Here is a 22,015-nt window from a genome sequence, read left to right on the forward strand (position 1 = left end):
TATTTTCATTTCAGTTATTGTATTGTTTATCTTTGTTTCTTTGTTCTTTAATTCTTCTAGGTGTTTGTTCTTTAATTCTTCTAGCTCTTTCCTCAACATTTCTTGCATATTCTTGATCTTTGCCTCCACTCTTTTTCCGAGGTTTTTTATCATTTTCACTATCATTATTCTGAATTCTTTTTCTGGAAGGTTGCCTATCTCCACTTCATTTAGTTGTTTACTGGGGGTTTATTTTGTTCCTTCATGTGGTACATATCCCTCTGCCTTTCCATCTTGTCTTTCTGTGAATGTGGTTTTTGTTCCACAGGTTGCAGGATTGTACTTCTTCTTGCTTCCGCTGTCTGCCCTCTCAAAAATTATCATTAGTTTGTTTCAACCATCTCTTGTATAATGGCATGGATAGGCGCAGATGGTGGATGGCATTGATAGGCAGATATGGTGGCATCACTCAGTTATAGGAGCAGTTTCTACAGTCCTAAGGGAGGTTGCATTAAGAGTAAGCATTCCTTGTATAATCTAAGAGTTTTAGTGCCCTGGAGCAAATATTTAACAAAGCTTTGTCCTATCGTTGTGAATAGTGAGACAAGTAGAGGCTACTTGAAGAATATTTATATAATTGAGACAGAAAAAAGAATTACCTCTCTCTTGACTTTGCTAAAATTCCATTTTTCACTGCCCCTATCTGGCCAAAGATATATAAGCATTTTATCTGAAGGAAGTAAGAGGAGTTAGCTGACATTCACATGGTAGATAAATATGATACAAATGGTTACAGGCATAAGTGCTGATTTTAAAATAGACTTGGTTTTAATGCCCAGTTCTCTACTTAGCAGCTGGTTATCTAACTTCAGTAGTCCCCATTTCCTTAAGTGTAAAATAGGTATAATCATACCTACCTGAGGGGAAAAGTACTATCTGATTTAGGCAGAAGAGATTAGGTTCAAAGTGTTTCTCCTATTTCTGGTTTTATGACAGAATGTTAAATTCTATAAAAATCTCAAAATGTTAAAAAACTGAACAGGAACTTAGAGTTCATTTGGCCCAATGCCATACTTTTATAAATTAGGGAAATGAGATCTGAAGATGCTAAGAAGCATCTCCAGGATCACAGTGCAGTTGGCAGTGAAAGGCCAGTGATTTATTCCCACATCGTGGAAAAGTCATCTTAAAATAAGAATTGTGAAGATGTTTTCATCATTTTTAGTTTTATTTTATGGAGAATATTTCAAGAGTAAATCTTTCTTAGAGATACCATGGAGAAATTATTACTCTGAACAACCCCATCCTAATTCCAAGATTTTGTGTCAGTTGGTATCATGCCAGTTTTTGAAATTTTATCCAGATGTATACAGTGTTGCAATTATTACTCCATGGCATAGCACAGTATACATTTACTTCATTTAACCAACATGGTTACAATAACATCTTCAGTTGAACGTTATGTTTTAGAATTAAAAAAATATCATTTCAGTAAATGTCTGTTCTATTTTCTAGATGTCTCCTGAAGAAAAAGTTTGTAAGTACTGTGGAGTCAGCTATCTAATTCTTCATGAGTTTAAGGCTATGGAAGAAAAAGTGAAAGCGATGGAAAAAGAGATGAAATTTTATCAAGGAAGTGTAGAACGTGAAAAGAGCCTTCAAGAAACGCTACAGTCTCTTAGCCAAGATTTTGCACAGTACAAAATTGACAATGAATCCAAAATGGAAAGGTTAGAATATGTTATTCTTTTCTGTCATTTATTTAGTTTGGAAGAAAAGTACAGAATATAGACTTGACTTTGTTTTTCTAGAATTTCTCTGCATCAAGTATAATTTACACCTTAATACATTTGACTTTGTTTATTAATTATTACTGATTACTAAATATACTTCTTAAATATATTTGAGCATTCCTTTGAGGTGTATATTTCTATCAATAATTAGAAACCAATTGATTCAGTAACTATAAGTTGTGATGGGTTGATTTAACTTTTCCCCAGATATATATCTTAATTTTATCATTAGGAAGGTTTGTCTATCAAAAATCAGGTGAATTTTGGTAGTTTTGATATCTAACATTTGTTTTTAAATGTGCTTGAATATTTAGATTTATAAAATAAGGCTTTCATATTATGAAAAGGAGGCCAAAACATTAAAATTGGCACATGATTCTAAATCACTGAAACTGGAATAAAATTAAAGATTGGTTTCCTAATGCTGTTGAGTCTAATCAGCAAGTTAGTCTGCCTAAAGACACCTCACTGAGCTTATACAAACACTTCTACAAAAGCGTTTTTGCTGTTGTTTCATGGCTTTTCCTTTGAATAAATATGTCTCCATTTAAAATATTGACAGTTGATGTTAGTAAACTATGAACTAATGAATATAATGAAATCGTGTCCTTATAAAGTAGAAACTTTCTTAAATCTCTTAGGATTAAGTACTCCTATTAAATTTTATTACAAATTTGAATAATTACATTAAATGCCAATTCTTAGTCCTTTGCTAAGAAAATTTTGTTATATTTTCTTGAATTTCAAGTCTGAATAGTAAAGTATTAAATAATGTTTGAGTGGAAAAATTAAAAATTTAAAATATTTAGTTTAAAATTTTAAATTTGGAGGGTTTTTGCCTGTCAGATCCTTTTGTTTGGTGTTACTCCCACTTTCTTGAATAATATATTATATTATATAAATAATACATAAACATACGAAATAAAAGAAGTATTGATATATAGAAGAAAAGGCAAGAAAGTCCTTTTATATCCTTCTGATTGCTTTCTTCATACTGGAGATAAAAAAATAAAAAAACACTTTTAATGGTTTGGTATATATCTTTCTAGATCCTCATTTTGCCTTAAACTTTATTATAGATATATCCTTTAAATGTATGTAATGTTTATATATACCATGTAGTTTTAAAACTATTTTTTAATAGACTCATTTTTAATGTAAGTAATATAATAAATATATTGGTCTGTGACTTTTGCCACTTAATTTTATATACTGGAAATTGTTCCATGTTAATGCATATAGATCTATCTTGTTCTTAACTGCTGCAAAGTCTTCCTTACTAAGAATATGCTATAATTTACTTAACCATTTCTCTTTTCAACATTTAGATTATTCCAGTATTTATGATTACACATAGTAGTTTTATTTATATTCTTGTGTACATATGTTTTCCATAGGATAAATTCCTAGAAGTGGAATTGCTGAAAAGAAAGTAAATACCAATTTAAAATTTTGATGGACATTATACCAAATTGTCCTTTGAGAAGATAGGGTTAATTTATATTTGGCCAATAGTTTATAAAGTGGTCATTTCCTTACATCTTGTTAATACTGGAGTCTTCTTAATTTTTCTCAAATTTTCACTTTTTTCTTCAGCAGAAAAAATGTTACTTCATTGTTATTTAATTTGTTTCTTCATTGCTAGTGAGGTTGAACTTTTTTTCATATGTTTATTAGATATTTATATTTCATCAATGAATTACTTGTTCATATATATTGTCCAATTTTCTACAGTATTATTTGTATTTTTTGTTTATATATAGGAGTTTTTAATAGACTATGGACTCATACTTTGCTTACATATTGCTAATATTTTCTCATGGTTGCTTATCTTATTGTTTATTGTATTTTTTTCTGTATCAGTTTTTTAAAAATATGCCAAATTCTGGTAAGGGTTCTGTGTCAAGTCCTTTTGGTTGCAAACAACAGAAACTTACTCTGGCTTTTGCTAACCTAGATTCAAGTAAGTTGAAAAACAACATAAGTTTAAAACTTTTATAGTGTTGTTGTTTTGGTAAGGCTTTTAATCTTATAATTTCATGGGTTTTTTTTTGTTGTTTTATAAATATTTATTTATTTATTTATTGTCCCAATATCATTCTTTAAATTCTTCATCCTTTCTCACTTGATTTGAAATGCTACCTCTTATAGTCTTATTCTGGACTCTGTTTTATGCTATTGATCTATTATCTATCCCTGGGTGTCTTAGTCCATTTAGGCTGCTATAACAAAGTAGTAGACTGGGTGACTTGTAATAATATTATTTATTTCTCACAGTTCTGGAGGCTGGGAAGCCTAGGATCAAAGTTCTAGCATATTTGTTAACTGGTGAGAGCCCCTTCCTGGTTCATAGACAGCTGTCTTCTTGCTGTGTCCTCATATGGCAGAGAAGGCAAGGGAGCTCTCTGGAGTATCTTTTATAAGGATTCTAATCCCATTCATGAGAGCTTCATCCTTAGGACCTAATCACCTCCCAAAGGCCCCACCTCCAAATATCATCACATTGGGCAATAGATTTCAACTTAAGAGTTTTGGGGGGACACAAATATCCAGTGTATAGGAGTGGGTCAGCAACACACTTTTAACTACTTTTGCTTTATATGTTTTGATATTTTGTAGGGCAACTGTTTGTTTTGCTTTTCATGTTATCCTGGCTTTTCTAACATATTTTCTAGATGAATTAGAATCAGCTTATCAGATTCCATAAAACATTCTATATTATGATTTAGATTGGAGTTGCATTTGCTTTCTAGAGCAATTTGACATATTAAGAATTGACATCTTTATAATCTTCAGTCTTTTTATCCTGGAACATGGTATTTTCCCCCCATTTATTCAGGCTTTGTTTAAATGCCTCAATAAAATTTTAGAATTTTCTTGCACATTCCATATTAGTTTAATTCCTGGACATGTAACTTTTGCTATTGAGGATGGGATCTTTTTGTTCATTAGATTTTTAAATTTTTCTGAATGCTATTGATTTTCATATATTGACTTTGTAACTAGCTCACTTACTGAATTCTTTTATTACTTGTATTTGTTTTTCAGTTGATTTTCTTGAATATATTACATATATTCATTTTATATATACACAAGTACACATATATAAGACAATCACATTATATGCAAATAGTAACTGTCTTACCTTTAAATTTCTAATAGTTCCCCACTCCCTGTCCTTTTTGTCTCGTTAACTTGGATTAGACCCTTAGAACAGCATTGAACAGTAAACTTGTAGAGTGCATCTTTGTCTTATTTCTGATTTAATGTGAACCCATCTAGTGTGTTTCTATGTTAAATTGGGTGTTGGCTGTAGGTTTCTTAAAGATGACTTTTATCAAAGGAATTTCCCTTTTTTTCTAGATCCTTAAGCTTAATATTTTAATCAGGAATTGAATTTTAACAAATGCTTTTCTATCTTCTTTGTTGTAAATTAATCGTCCCTATATGCATGCATTTATTTCTGGGCTCTCAATTCTGTTCCATTGGTCTATGTATCTTTTTCTGTCAATACCATGCTATTTTGATTACTATGGCTTTGAAATATTGTTTGAAATCAGGGAGTGTGATACCTCCAGCTTTATTCTTTTTTCCTCAGGATTGCTTTGGCTATTTAGGGTCTTTTGTGCCTCCATATACATTTTAGAATTTTTTGTTTTACTTCTGTGAACAATGTCTTTGGGACTTTGATGGGGATTGCGTTGAATCGGTAGATTGCTTTAGGTAATATGGACGTTTTAACAATGTTAATTCTTTCAGTCCATGAGCATGGAATATCTTTCCATTTATTTGTGTCTTCTTCAGTTTCTTTCAACAATGTCTTAGAGTTTTCAGGTCTTTCACCTCCTTGGTTAAATTTATTTCTGGGTGCTTTATTCTTTTTGATGCAGTTGTAAATAGAATTTTCTTAATTTCTCTTTCTGCTAACTCATTATTAGTGTATAGAAACCCAACCAATTTTTGTATGTTGATTTTGTACCCTGGAACTTTACTCATTTATTATTTCTAATAGTTTTTTTGTGGAGTCTGTAGGGTTTTCTATATCTAAAATCATATCATCTGCAAACAGTGACAATTTTACTTCTTCCTTTTCAATTTGGATGATTTTTACTTATTTTTTCTTGCACGATTGCTCTGGTTAAAACTTCCAGTATTATGTTGAATAAGAGTGGTGAGAGTGCATATCCTTGTCTTGTTCGTGATTTTAGGGGGATAGTTTTCAGTTTTTCACCATTGGGTATGATGTTAGCTGTGGGTTTGTCATATATGGCCTTTATTATGTTGAGGTACATTCCTTCTATACTAGCTTTATTGAGAGTTTCTATCATAAATGGGTGTTGAATCTTGTCAAATGCCTTTTCTGCATCTATGAGATGAGATCATGGTTTTTATCCTTCACTTTGCTATAGTGATGTATCACAATGATTGATTTGTGGAAGTTGAAGCATCCCTGCATCCCTGGAATAAATCCCACTTGACCAAGGTTATTATACTTTTAATCTATTGTTTTATTAATCTAATATTTTGTTGAGAATTTTTGCATCTATGTTCATCAGAGATATTGGCCTGTAATTTGTGTGTGTGTGTGTGTGTGTGGTCATTGTCTGGTTTTTGTATCACAGTGATGTTGGCCTCATAAAAATGAGTTAGGAAGTCTTCCTTCAAGTTTTTTGGAGTAGTTTGAGAGGGATAGATATTAAATCTTCTTTGAATATTTAGTAGAATTTACCTGTGAGGCCCTCTGATCTTCTGGTGGACTTTTGTTTCATGGGAACTTTTGGATTACTGTTTCCATCTCTGTACTAGTGATTGGTCTATTCAGATTTTCTATTTCTTCATGACTCAGTCTTGGAAAGTTGTATGATTCTAAGAATTTGTCCATTTCTAGGTTGTCCAAATTTTGGCATATAGCTGTTCATTATATTTTATTATAATCCTTTGTATTTTTGTGGTATCCATTGTTATTTCTTCTCTTTTGTTTCTGATTTTATTGATTTTATTAACAGAGCCTCCTCGCTCTCTTTTTTCTTAGTTAGTCTAGCTAAAGGTTTGTCAATTTTGTTTATCTTTGCAAAGAACCAGATCTTAGTTTCACTGATCTTTTCTATTGTGTTTTTAGTCTCTATTTCATTTATTTCCTCTCTGATCTTTATTATTTTCTTCCTTCTACTGACTTCGGACTTTATTTGTTCTTCTTTTTCTAGTTCCTTTACACGTATGGTTAGATTGTTTAATATTGTTCTTGTTTCATTGAGACTTTTCTTGTTTCTTGAGGTAAGCCTGTATTGCTATAAACTTCTCTCTTAGAACTGCTTTTGTTGTATTCCATAGATTTTGGTATTTTGTATTCTTATTTTCATTTGTCTTCAGGTAATTTTTAATTTCTTCTTTCATTTCTTCATTGAACCAATAGTTGTTAAGTACCATGTTGTTCAGCCTCACATATTTGTGACTTTTCCAGCTTTCTTCTTGCAGTTGATTTCTGTTTTCATACCATAGTGATTGGGAAAGATGATTCATATGATTTCAGTCTTTAAATTTATTGAGACTTGTTTTATGTCCCAAAATATAGTCTATTCTTCGGAAAGTTTCGTGCACACTTGAAAGAAAATGTGTATTCTACTGCATTGGAATGGAATTTTCTGTACAAATCTATCACATCCATCTGGTCTAATGTTTCACATAAGGCCAGAGTTTCTTTGTTGACTTTCTGTCTAGATGATCTATTTATTGATGTAAGCGGAGTGTTAAAGTTCCCTACTATTACTGGGTTGCTATCAGTTTCTCCCTCTAGGTCTGCTAATAAGTGTTTTATATATTTTGGTGCTCCTAGATCAGGTGCATATATATTAATAACTGTTATGTCTTCTTGATGAATTATCCCTTTATCATTATATACTGTCCATTATTGTCTCATGTTAACTTTTTTGGCTTGAAGTCTGTTTTGTCTGATGTGAGTACGTCTATACCCACTTTCTTTTGGCTGCCATTTGCTTGGAGTATCATCTTCTATTCTTTCACTCTGAGCCCATGTTTGTCTTTAGAGCTGAGGTGAGTTTCTTGGAGGCAGCATACAGTTGGGTCTTGCTTTTTTTTTTTGCGGTATGCGGGCCTCTCACTGTTGTGGCCTCTCCCATTGAGGAGCACAGGCTCCGTACATGCAGGCTCAGCGACCATGGCTCACAGGCCGAGCCACTATGCGGCATGTGGGATCTTCCCGGACTGGGGCACAAACCCATGTCCCCTGCATTGGCAGGCGGATTCTCAACCACTGCGCCACCAGGGAAGCCCAGGTCTTGCTTTTTAATCAGTCCAGCCACTCTGTGTCTTTTGATTAGTGAATTCAGTCCATTTACATTTAGGGTGATTATTGATAGATGAAGACTTAGTACTGCCATTTTATCTTGTTTTCTGGTTGCTCTATTTCTCCATGTTTTCTTTTTCCTTGTGATTCTGCCTGCCATTTTGGTTTAGTGGTTTTCTATGTTGTTTTTCTCAGTTACCTCTTTTTTTATATTTCATGTCTCTGCTCTAGATTTATGTTTTATGGTTACCATGAAGTTTGTATAAAATGTCTCATAAATAAAATAGTCCTTTTTTAGGTAACATCTTATCTTCACTTACCTATATATTCACTCTACCATGGTGTTGACATCACTTTCTCCTAATATATTTTTTAATATTAAGCTATACTTACATTTTTGGTATAAAGCCATTTGGATTATGGTGTGTATTTCAGAGTTCCCTAAATTTTATGCATTTGCTTACAGCTATGAGCTATTTTTCCATAAATGCTCCATTTAATATATATGTTTAAAGGAAATTTTCTGTAAGAAACGTAAGTGGGAAAACATTATCACTTGCCGTAAATAGAAGGTTAAAAATAAAGATATAATTATTAAAATAAAATGTCTTTGTACCACTAAAATAATTATCCATATTACTAGTTATGTGTGAGAAATTTTATGAAAATTATTTATATTTAATATGGTGCTGGATTAATTTGCTAATGTTTTACATAGAGTTTTGCATCCGTATTCACAGGTGAGGTCTTGTTTTATAGTATAAATACTGGCTTAAACTAGCCTCTTGAAAAACGTTAAGAAGCCTTTCACCTTTTGTGTATACCAGACATGTTGAATAACACATGAGCTGCCTGTTCCTTGCAGCTTTGGCAGATATCCTTCATAAAGAGTGTGCCTGTATCTTTTTTGGGAAGTAGAATTTTGATGACTCATTGTGTCCTCTGTACTTATTGGTTTATTTGTGGATTTTACCTCTTCCTGAGTCAATTTTAGAAATTGATATTTTCCTAGAAAAATAAGTATTTCACTTACATTTCAAGTTTCTTGTTAGTTAGTAATATGTGGTATCCTTTTATTTAAAAAATTTCCTCTGTATCTGTTACGACCCCCTTTATCTTTTCTTGGGATGATTATTTGTGGTTGATTAAGAGAAAGACAGGATAAAGAGAGGGGAGAGGAAACTTTTTTCCCTAAGAAAAGAAACAGATCTGTCTATTTTATTGACCTTTTCAAAGAACCAGATTTTAGCTTAATTGATCAAATCTGTGTCTTTACTATTTCATTAATTTACACTCTTATTTTTATGTATTTATTATCCTTTAAAAAATTTCTAGTTTTCTTACTAGTTACCTCACCAAAGCCTTGGCTAATTTTTCAGTTTCTTTTCCTAGTAGTTACATTTAAAGTTAAGTGTCCTTGTGGTAATAAGTTTTCACAACAAAGTTTTGCTAATAGTGTTTTATTTTTATTTACTTTTAAATAAGATGGGAGTTCAGTTTTTATTTCCTTTTTAATCTAAGACTCTTGGAAGAACATTTTTTAAGTTTTCTAAGTGGATACCTTTTTAATTTTGCTATCTTTTTATTTATGTCTATTTTTTATTCCACCATGGACAGAGAATGTGACTTATTTAGGAGAACTTACTGAGAGTTTAAAAAACAGTGAGTTTTTGGAACTACTCCATAACTACTTGAAAATGAGGCATGTTCTCAACTAGGTCCAAGATGGCAGAAGACTCAACTTCCAGTGAACCTTGAGCCTCATTATATGCTCTTTGTAATACCTTAGCATGCTAAATAACATACCCACCAGTGCCATGACAGTTCTAAGGCTAACCATAAAAGGCCAAAAAGTGGGCAGTGGCCCAATTCCTGGAAATTCCCTCCCCTTCCCCAAAATAGTTGGAATAATCCTTACACTCATTAGCCTATGAAATTACCCAGTCCCTAAAAACTAACCACCCCGTGTTTCGGGGCCTCTCGCCTTCTGAGATGGTCCACACTGTCTATGGAGTGTCTATCTCTCTAAATAAATCCACTTCTTACCTATTTTGATAAGGTAAAAAAAAAGAAAGAAAATGAGGCATGTTCTTTGTATTAGGGATATAACTTTTTAATAGATCCATTAAAGTGCACCAGTTAACTGTGCTATTCACAATCTGTATGTCTTTGCTTATTCTTGCCTATTTCACTTGGCAAATCATAGGGGAATATTAAAATCTTCCACAATGAATGTGGGTTTGTCCATTTCTATCTATTTCAAGGTTAGGTTGATGGAATTTTTAAGACCTCCCTTTTTGGATTACATATGTTTTAGTATGGAATATTTTTCTTGACCTACTTTAACTTTTCTAACACTTGATTTTAAAAAAATTTTTATTTATTTATTTTTATACAGCAGGTTCTTATTAGTTATCTATTTTATACGTATTAGTGTATATATGTCAATCCCAATCTCCCAATTCATCCCACCCACACTCTCCCCCTGCTTTCCCCCTTTGGTGTCCATACGTTTGTTCTCTACATCTGTGTCTCTATGTCTACCTTGCAAACTGGTTCATCTCTACCATTTTTCTAGATTCCACATATATGCATTAATATACGATATTTGTTTTCCTCTTTCTGACTTAACTTCACTCTGTATGACAGTCTCTAGGTTCATCCACGTCTCTACAAGTGACCCAATTTTGCTCCTTTTTATGGCTGAGTAATATTCCATTGTATATATGTACCACATCTTCTTTATCCATTCGTCTGGTGATGGGCATTTAGGTTGCTTCCATGACCTGGCTATTGTAAATAGTGCTGCAGTGAACATTGGGGTGCATGTGTCTTTTTGAATTATGTTTTTCTCTGGGTATTTGCTCAGGAGTGGGATTGCTGGGTCATATGGTAGTTCTATTTTTTGTTTTTTAAGGAACCTCCATACTGTTCTCCACAGTGGCTGTATCAGTTTACATTCCCACCAACGGTGCAAGAGGGTTCCCTTTTTTCCACACCCTTTCTAGCATTTGCTGTTTGTAGATTTTCTAATGATGCCCGTTTCTAACACTTGATTTTTAAAATTATATTTTGTAACCTTACACTTCAAAAATGTTTTATACTGGCTTTTTAATTGAAGTATACTTGATTTATAATATTATATTAATTTCAGATGTACAGCATAGTGATTCAGTATTTTTATGGGTTATACTCCATTCAAAGTTATTACAAGATAATGGCTATAATTCCCTGTGCTGTATTCTTTGTTGCTTATCTATTTTATACATAGTAGTTTGTATCTCTTAATCCCATAACTGTAATTTGCCCCTCTCCCTCCCCTCTTCCCTTTGGTAACTGACTTAAAAAATCAATAAACTTTAATTTTTAGAGCAGTTTAGGTTCACAGCAAAATCTAGTGGAATGTACAGAGAGTTCCCATATACCTGCTGCCCCTACACACCTACAACTCCCCCCACTGTATACATCCCACATCACAGTGAAACATTTGTTATAGTCAATGAACCTACCTTGGCACATCATTATCACCCCAAATCCATAGCTTACATTTGGGTTCACTCTTGGCGCTGTACATTCTATGGGTTTTGACAAATGTGTAATGCCATGTATCTACCATTGTAGTATTATACAGTATAGATACGCTGCCCTAGAAATCCTCTGTGTTCTGTTCTGCCTGTTTGTCCCTCCCTCCCCTCTAAGGATGGAAAATCAATGTTCTATTTGTTGTCTCCATAGTTTTGCCTTTTCCAGAATGTCATATGGTTGGAATCATATAGTGTGTAGCTTTTTCAGATTAGCTTCTTTCAGTTAGTAATATGCATTTAAATTTACTCCACGTCTTTTCATGGCTTGATAGCTCGTTTGTTTTTAGCACTGAATAATATCCCATTCTGTGGATGAACCTCAGTTTATTTATCTACTCACCAACTGAAGGACACCTGGGTTGCTTCCCAGTTTTGGCAGTTATGAATAAAGCTGCTGTAAATATCTATGTGCAAGTTTTTGTGTGAACACATATTTTCAGCTCCTTTGGGTAAATACCAAAGAGTGTGATTGCTGAATCATGTAGTAGAAGTATGTATAATTTGTGAGAATCTACCAAATTGTCTTCCAAAGTGGCTCTCTCATTTTGTGCTCCCTGCAGCAATGATAGAGAGTTCCTGTTACCAAATTCTCACCACGCTTTGGTGTTGTTGGTGTTTTGGATTTTGGCCATTCTAATAGGTGTGTAGTAGTATCTCGTTGTTTTAATTTACATTTCCTTGATGACATATAAGGTTGAACATCTTTTAATATGCTTGTTATCTGTATATCTTCCTTGCTGAGGTGTTCGTTCAGGTCTTTTGTCCATTTTAAATCAGATAGTTTGTTTTCTTACTGTTGAGTTTTAGAAGTTCTTTGTATATTTTGAATAATAGTCTTTTATCAGATGTCTTTTGCAAACATTTTCTCCCAGTATGTGGCTTGTCTTCCATTTCTCTTGACATTCTCTTTTGTAGAGCAGAAGTTTTAAAATTTAATGAAGTCCTGCTTATTGTTTCTTTCATGAATCTTGCCTTTGGTGTTGTATCTAAAAAGTCACTGCTGTCCCCAAGGTCATCTAGGTTTTCTCCTATGTTATCTTAAAGGAGTTTTACAGTTTTGTATTTTACATTAGGTCTATGATTCCTCTGAGTTAATTTTTGTGAAGTGTGTATGACCTATGTCTAGATGCTTTTTTTTTTCTTTGCATGTAGATGTTGTCTAGTTGTTTCCATCTCCACATATCTTTGCTCCATTGCATTGCCTTTGCTCCTTTGTCAAAGATCAGTTGACCATATTTATTTGGTTTTATTTCTGGACTCTGTTCTGTTCCATTAATCTATATGTCTTCCACCAAAATCACAGTATCTTGAATATTGTAGCCTTATAGTAAGTCTTGAAGCCAGGCAGTATCAGTCCTTCAACTTTGTTCTTTTCCTTCAATATTGAGTTGTCTATTCTGGGTCTTTTGCCTCTCCATATAAACTTCAGAATTTGTTTGTCCATATCCACAAAATAACTTATTGAGATTTTTGTTTGGGATTGAATTAAATCTATAGATCAAGTTGGGAAGAATTGATGTCTTGACAATATTGAATCTTAACTATGCACAAACATGGAATATCTCTTCATTTATTTAGTTCTTCTTTGTTTTTGTCCATATGAAGTTTATAGTTTTTCTCATATAGTTCTTATACATATTTCATTAGAGTTTGTACATTTATACCTACATTTTTGGGAGGCACTAATGTAAATGGTAATGAGTTTTAATTTCGAATTCCATACGTTCATGGTATATAGGAAAGTTACTGACTTTTGTATAATTAACCTTCTATCTTGAAACCTTGCTATAAGCACTTGTTAGTTCCAAGTTTCTTTGTTGATTCTTTGTTTCTTTGTTGATTCTTTCAGGTTTTCTGTGTAGGTGATCATGTCATCAGTGAACAAAGACAGGTTTATTTCTTCTTTCCCAATCTGTATACCTTTATTTTTTTTCTTGTCTTATTACATTAGTTAGGACTCCAGATACAATGTTAAATAGCAGTGGTGAGAGGGGACATCCTTGTTTTATTCTTGATCATAGCAGGAAACCTTCAAGTTTTTCACTGTTAAATATGATATGAACTGTAGATTTTTTTCCAAATGTCTTTTATTTATTTTTTTGCCACTCTGTATGGCATGTGGGATGTTAGTTCCCTGACCAGGGATTAAACCCATTCCCCCCGCAGTGGCAGCACAGAGTCCTAACCACTGGACCTCCAGGGAATTCCCTAAATGTTCTTTATAAAACTAAGGAAGTTTCTCTCTATTCCTAGCTTGCTGACAGATTTTTTTTTCTTCAGTATTTATTTATTTTATTTATTTGGCTGCATTGGGTCTTAGTTGCAGCATGTGGGTTCTTTCACTGCAGTGCATGGGCTTCTCTCTAGTTGTGGTGCGCAGCTTCTAGAGCACGGGGGCTTAGTTGCCCCATGGCATGTGGGATCTTAGTTCCCCCACCAGGGATCGAACCCACGTCCCCTGCATTGGAAGGCGGATTCTTAACCACTGGACTGCCAGGGAAGTCCCTGCTGACAGTTTTTAACATGAGTGAATGTTGGATTTTGTCAAAATTTTTTTTCTTCATCTATTGATATGATCATGTGACTTTTCTTTTTTAGCCTGTTGATGTGATGGATTACATTAATCGATTTTTGAATGTTGAACCAGGTTTGATACCTGGAATAAATCCCATTTGGTTGTGGTGCATAATTTTTTTAATATATTTTAAAATTTGATTCACTAATATTTTGTTGAGAAGTTTTACATCTATGTTCATGAGAGATATTGATCTATAATTTTCTTTTCTTGAATTTTTGTCTGGTGTTTGGTATTAGGGTAATGCTGGCCTCATTGAATGAGTTGGGAAATACTCTCTTCGCTTCAATCTTTTGGAAGAGAGAATTGGTATAATTTTTTTCCTTAAAAAATGGTAGAATTTTTTAAGGAAATTAAAAAATTTGGTAGAATTTATCAGTGAATCCATCTGGACCTGGTGCTTTAAGTTTTGGAAGTTTATTAGTTGTTGATGATATTTCTTTTATAGATACAGTTATGTTCCGATTGTCTATTTATTCTTGTGTGAGTTTTAGCATTTCTTTTAAGGAGTTGATTCATTTTATCTTGGTGATCAAATTTATGGGCCTAGAGTTATTCATAGTATTTCTTAAAAAATTTTTTTTATACTTTTTTTCTGTTGAAGTATAGTTGATGTATAATATTATATGTTACAGGTGTACAACATAGTGGTTCTAAATTTTTAAAGCTTACACTCCATTTATAGTTATTATAAAATATTGGCTGTATTCCCTGTGTTGTACAGTATATCCTTGTAGTTTATTTTATACATAATAATTTGTACCTCTGAGTCCCCTACTCTTGTATTGCTCCTTCCTCCTTTTTTCTCCCCACTGGTAACCACTAGTTTATTCTCTGTATCTATAAGTCTGTTTTCATTTTGTTGTATTCATTAGTTTGTTTTATTTTTCCACATATAAGTGATAGCATACAGTGTTCATCTTTCTGTCTAACTTATGTCATTTAGCATAATGCCCTCTAAGTCCATCCATGCTGTTACAAATGGAATGATTTCATTCTTTTTTTATGGCTGAGTAGTATTCCATTGTATATATATACACCACATCTTCTTTTTTTTTTTTTTTTATGGCTGAGTAGTATTCCACTGTATATATGTACCACATCTTCTTTATCATTCATCTCTTGATGGACACTTAGGTTGCTTTCATATTTTGGCTATTGTAAATAATGCTGCTATGAACATTGGGGTGTATATATCTTTTGAGTTAATGTTTTTGTTTTCTTTGGATATATACCCAAGAGTGGAATTGCTGGATCATATGGTAATTTTGTTTTTAGTTTTTTGAGGGATCTCTAGTGATGACTCCTCTTAATTTCTGATACTAGCAATTTGTATCTTCTCTCTTATTCTTTGTTTGCCTTACCTGAAGATTATCAATTTTATTGATCTTTTTAAAGAACCAGCTTTTGGTTTTATTGATTTTTCTCTATTGATTTCCTATTTCAGTTTCATTGATTTCTGCTCTAATTATTATTATTTCTTTTCTTCTGCTTACTTTGTATTTAATTTGCTCTTCTTTTTCTAGTTTCCTAAGGTGGAAGCTTAAGTTATTGATTTTAGATCTTTCCTCTTTTCAAATAAATGTTTTCAATGCCATAAATTTCCCTGTAAGCACTACTTTGCTGCATCCCACAAATTTCAATATGTTGTATTTTCACTTTCATTTATTTCAAAGTATTTTAAAATTTCTCTGTGATTTCTTCTTTGATACCCCTGTTAATCAGAAGTGTGTTGTTTAATCTCCAAGTATTTGGGGATTTCCCAGCTCTTTCTCTTTAATTTCTAGTTTAATTTCATTGCTGTCTAAATGCATACATTGTGTGACTTTTATTCCTTTAAATATGTTAGGATGTGTTTTATGGTCCAGAATGTGGTCTATCTTGGTAAATGTTTCATGTGAACTTGAGAAGAATGTATTACACTGCTGTTGTTGGGTGAAGTCACCCATAGATGTCAGTTATATCAGTTGATTGATGATGCTGTTGAATTCAACTATGTCCTCACTGATTTTCTGCCTCTTGGATCTGTCCATTTTTGATAAAAGGGTGTTAAAGTCTCCAACTGTAATAGTGAATTAATCTGTTTCTTCTTGCAGCTGTATCAGCTTTTGCCTTACATATTTTGATGCTCTATTGTTAGGCTGACTTCTTAAGGATTATTATCTCTTTTTAGAGCATTGACCCCTTTATCATTATATAATACCCCTCTTTATTTTTTTTTTTAAGCAATGCATTCTTTTTTTAAAATTAATTAATTAATTAATTAATTTTTGGCTGTGTTGGGTCTTCGTTTCTGTGCGAGGGCTTTCTCTAGTTGAGGTGAGCGGGGGCCACTCTTCATCGCGGTGCACGGGTCTTTCACTGTCACGGCCTCTCTTGTTGAGGAGCACAAGCTCCAGATGCACAGGCTCAGTAGTTGTGGCTCACGGGCCTAGTTGCTCTGTGGCATGTGGGATCTTCCCAGACCAGGGCTTGAACCTGTGTCCCCTGCATTGGCAGGTAAATTCTCAACCACTGCGCCACCAGGGAAGCCCACCCTCTTTATTTCTGATAAATTTCCTTGCTTTGAAGTCTTCTCTGTCTGAAACTAATATACTCTCATTTTCTTTTGATTAGTGTTAACATGATATATCTTTCCCCACCCCTTTATTTTTAGTCTGTATGTGTCTTTATATTTAAAGTGTGTTTCTTGAAGATAGCATTATAGTTGGGTCTTGCTTTTTGATCTACTCTGACAGTCTCTGTTTTTTAATTGGTGTCTTTAGACCATTGATATTCAAAGTAATGACTGATATAATTGGATCAACATCTACCATTTTTTGGTTATTGTTTTCTGTTTGCTGCCCTTTTTCTTTGTTCTTATTTTTGTCTTCCACACTTTTTTTCTGCCTTTTGTGGATTTGACAGCATTTAATACAACAATTCCATTTCTCCTTCTTAGAATATCAGTTATACTTCTTTTTCTCACTTTTTTAAGGTGTTGCCTTAGAGTTTGCAATATATTTTTATAACTAATCCAAGTCTACTTGTAAATAGCACTTCACTGCTTCATGGGTAGTGCAAGTGCCTTATAATAACAAAATATTCCTAATTCTTCCTTCCTATCCTTTGTATCACTGCTGCCATGCATTTTACTTATAAGTAAGCACACATAAATATCTATATCTATATAGATATAGATATAGATATCTCATAGGTAACCAAATACATTGTTGCTCCTATTAGTTTGAATTAACTGTTAGCTAGTAGACCGATTAAGAATAAGGAAAAGTTTTTATTTTGCCTTCACTTATTCCTTCTCTTATTCTCTTTTTCTTTATGTTGACCTGAATTTCTGTCCTATATTGTTTTCCTTCTTACTGAAGAACTTCTTTTAAAATTTCCTTCAAAGCAGATCTACAGGCAGCAAATTTCTTCAATTTTTGTTTGCCTGAGAAAGTCTTAATTCTCCTTTACCTTGGAAGGATAATTTCTCAGGGTACAGAATTCTAGGTTGATGGTTGTTTTCTCTCTCAAACTTTAAATATTTCACTCTACTATTTTTTGCTTTCATGGTTTCTGTGGAGAAGTTGGATATGTTTCATCTTTGTTCCTCCATAGGTAAAGTGGTTTTATCCTTTCATTTCTTTCTGGAGTTTATCCTTGATTTTCTGTAGTTTGGAGATGTTAAGTCTTAGTTGGCATTTATCCTGCTTGGTGTTCTCTGAAGTTCCTGGATCTGTTGTTTGGTGTCTGACATTAATTTGGAGGAAATTGTCAATCATTGTTTCAAATATTTCTTCTTTTCCTTTCTCTATTTCTTCTCCTTCTGGTATTCCTATTATGTATATGTTATACTTTTTATAGTTGTCCCAAAGTTCTTGGATATTCTATTATTTTTTAAAATTTTTTCTTTGCTTTTCAGTTTCAGCAGCTTTTCAGTTCTATTGTCATATCCTCCAGCATAGAGATTCTTTCCTCAGTGATGTCTAGTCTACTAATCAGCCAATCAAAGGCATTATTCATTTCTGTTACAGTGTTTTTTTATCTCTAGCATTTTTTGGTTCTTTCTTTGAAGTTCCATGTCTCTGCTTACATTATCCATCTGTTCTTGCATGTTGTCTGCCTTTTCTATTAAATCCCTTTTCATGTTAATCATAATTTTTTTTTTTTTTTTTTTTTTTTTTTTGCATTACGTGGGCCTCTCACTGTTGTGGCCTCTCCCGTTGCGGAGCACAGGCTCTGGACGCGCAGGCTCAGCAGCCATGGCTCATGGGCCTAGCTGCTCTGTGGCATGTGGGATCTTCCTGGACTGGGGCATGAACCCATGTCCCCTGCATTGGCAGGCGGACTCTCAACCACTGCGCCACCAGGGAAGCCCCATATTAATCATAATTTAAAAAAAATTCTGGTCTGATAATTCCAACATCCCTGGCATATCTCACTCTGGTTTTGATGCTTGTTTAGTCTCTTCAAACTGTTTTTTTGCCTTTTAGTATATACCGTAAGTTTTTGTTGATAGGTGGATATGAAATACTGGTAAAAAGAACTGCAGCATATAGGCCTTTAGTAATGTGGTGGTAGTGTCGAGGGAGGAGAACTGTTCTACAGTCTTATGATTATGTCTCAGTCTTGTAGTGAGCCTTTGCCTGTGGACTGTGAACACAGATATTTCTCAGTTGCCATATCTTCCATCCCCACCCCCATGACCTTAGGTGGGGCAGGATTTCTAGAGCTGGGTGAGGGCTGGGTTTTTCCCTTTGCCAGGTTAGTTAGGCTCTGATAATATCCCAGCAGGTTAAGTTCTGGTAAAATAGTTTCTCCTGAGGGCAGGTCTTGTTAAACATAATAGAAAGCTCTGGCATATTTAAAATATTTGCTTTTCCCCTTCCCCTGACAGAAGCCCAAGTAGATTTTTCTTTGGATATTAGAAAATTTCACTCATAAATTTACTCTCTTCACTGCTTTAGTTATGCTGCACATATTCTGATATGTTGTATTTTCATTTTCATTCAGTTCTGTGTGTTTGTGTATAATTCTTAACATTTCCTTTGAGAGTTTTCCTTTGACATACAGATTATTTAGAAATGTGCTGTTTAGTTTCCAAGTGTTTGTAGACTTTCCTGTCATCTTTCTGTTAATGATTTCTAGTTTGATTCCATTTTGGTCAGGGAACATACTCTGTATGATTTCAACTTTTAAATTTTTGTTGAAACTTGTTTTATGGCCAAAGATAGGTGCTTGCTTTGGTGACTGTTCCATGGGTACTTGGGAAAAGAATGTATACACTGCTGTTGTTGGGTGAAGTTTTCTAAATATGGCAATTAAAACCTGGTGGTTGATGGTTTTGAGTTCTTTCATTTCCTTGCTGATCTTCTGTCCAATGATTCTGTCAATTGCTAAGAGTGGAGTATTGGAAGTCTCCAACTCTAGTTGTGGATTGTCTGTTTCTCTTTGAGTAATATAATTTTTGCTTCACGTATTTTGTAGCTATTTTGTTTGGTGTGAACATATTTAGGATTGTTATGTCTTCCTGGTGGATTGATCCTTTTATCATTATGTAATATTCTGCTTTGTCTCTAGTAAAGTTTTTTACTCTGAAGTCTACTTTGTCTGATGTTAATATAGCGACTCCTGCTTTTTTTTTTAAAAAAAAAAACTGTTTAGGGCTTCCCTGGTGGTGCAGTGGTTGAGAGTTCGCCTGCCGATGCAGGGGACATGGGTTCGTGCCCCGGTCCGGGAAGATCCCACATGCCGTGGAGTGGCTAGGCCCATGAGCCATGGCCACTGAGCCTGTGCATCTGGAGCCTGTGCTTCACAATGGGAGAGGCCACAACAGTGAGAGGCCCATGTACCGCAAAAAAAAAAAAAAAAAAAAAAAAAAAAACTGTTTACATGGTATATTTTTCCATTTTACTCTCAACCTACTGATGTCATTGAATTTGAAGTGGGTCTTATAGATAGCGTATTGTTAAAGTATGTTTTTTTTTAATCCACTCTGCCTGTCTCTTAATTGGTGTATTTAGTTTTACATATATATTTAGGTAATTGTTGATATGTTAGGGTTTACATATGCCATTTTATTTGTGTTCAGTTTGTTTCTTCGGGTTCTCTTCTGTTTCTCTTTTTTACCTTCAGATTGGTTTGTTGACCATTTTTAGGATTATATCTTGACTTATAGTGTTTTAAGTATATTGCTTTGTATAGGTTTCTTAGTGGTTGCTCTAGCTATTGCAATATAGATGCATAATTTATCATAATTCAATTATGATCTGTCTTAACGTGGATTTCTTTGGGTTTATTCTATTAGGATAGAATGGGATCTTCCCTACAGCTTGTTGAATCTGTAGGTTTATATCTCTTGCTATGATTACAAGTTTTCAGCCATTATTTCTTTGAATATTATTTAATCCTACTTCCTCTCTCCTCTCCTTCTCAGACTCTGATCATATGAATGCTAGCTTTTTTGTTATTGTCACACAGGTCTCTGAGACTCTGTTAATTATTTTTTCTGTCTATTTTCATTCTTGTTCAGATTGGTGAATTCTATTGATCTATCCTAACATTCACTGATTCTGTCTTCTGTCCTTAAACTCTGCTGTTGAGCCTGTACGGTGAGGTTTTTTTCTTTCAGTTATTATATCTTTCAGTTCTATCATTTCTGTTTGGTGTTTTGTAACTTCTATTTCTTTGTTGAGATTTTCTTTTGTTTCAAGAGAATTTTTAATTGCTTTTAAAAGAATTTTTATGATGGCTGCTTTATAATCCTTGTTGGATAATTCCAACATCTGACTCATCTCAGTGTTGGGTCTGTTGATTATCTTTTCTCATGAACATTATGATTTTCCTGGTTCTGTGATGAGTGATTTTCCATTGAGCCTTGATTATTTTGGAGGTTATACTGTGAGACTGTGGATCCTATTCAGTCTTTTTTTTTTTTTTTTTTTTTTTTTTTTTTTTTTTAGCACACATTCCTCTTGTTGAGATAAAGCGTGAAAGCCAAATGGGCATGTTTGTTCAGCTTCCTGCTAGGTCCAGTGACACTACTTTAGCAAAAGTTGGGTTTTGACTCACACTGCCTTGTATCAGACTGGTGAAGTTGAAGTTAACATATTGCCCTTGGCTCCATTCACACCTTTCTGGCAAAAGTAGGTCACCAACTTGCACAGCCTTGTGTCTCTGCATGGGGATATAAGATCAGTTCCCCCCTGAACTCACTGTCATCAGGGAGGGGGTAACCAGAGAGCTGTCTCACACTGCTATTTTGAAGCAGCGTGGGGGCAGAAGCTTGGTTTCTCTCTGTACCCCACTGACACCAAAGGATGGGAGAAGTAGGGTGCCAACCAGCCCTGATTCTGCCTCGTTGATGCCAGCTAGGAGTAGAGGCTCAACTCCCTGCATGTCCCACTGGCATCAGAGGAAGGGAAGCAGGGTGTTGACTACTCTGTCTCACTACCTTTTTCTACCTCACTGATACTGGGTGTGGCTGGAGGCTTCTGACTGAGACCCTTTGACACAGGATATGGGTAGGGAGTCAGAATAAGAGTGCCACCAGTCCTGTTTTTCACTGCTTCCTTTGGTCTCTTTGCTGCCAGTTGGGTTTAGTTCCCCACTGGGCCTCACTGACACAAGGAGTGTAAGGAAAGTGAGTGCTTACTACTAACAACTTGTACTGCTTTGTTCACATTCATTGGTGCAGGGTTGGGGTCGAGGCTCTGCTCCCCGTTGGCCCCACTGACACTACTGTATGGGGGAATGGGAGCATATCTTGCTTCTACAGAGGGGAACGGAAGATTGGCTC

The 22,015-nt window shown here is 34.2% G+C and overlaps 1 protein-coding gene across 1 annotated transcript in view; it reads left to right on the plus strand.

Annotated features, from left to right (window-relative positions):
* The window catches only part of LEKR1 (leucine, glutamate and lysine rich 1), a 291,545-nt gene that overhangs the window by 34,177 nt on the left and 235,353 nt on the right, over positions 1–22,015 (plus strand). Inside the window, exon 7 of the mRNA XM_060099982.1 lies at positions 1,495–1,709. Within this exon, the coding sequence (XP_059955965.1) occupies positions 1,495–1,709 (215 nt within the window). The remainder of the gene's footprint in view (positions 1–1,494; positions 1,710–22,015) is intronic.

The sequence above is a fragment of the Mesoplodon densirostris genome, chromosome 5, assembly GCF_025265405.1.
Source record: "Mesoplodon densirostris isolate mMesDen1 chromosome 5, mMesDen1 primary haplotype, whole genome shotgun sequence".
NCBI classification, from domain to species: domain Eukaryota; kingdom Metazoa; phylum Chordata; class Mammalia; order Artiodactyla; family Ziphiidae; genus Mesoplodon; species Mesoplodon densirostris.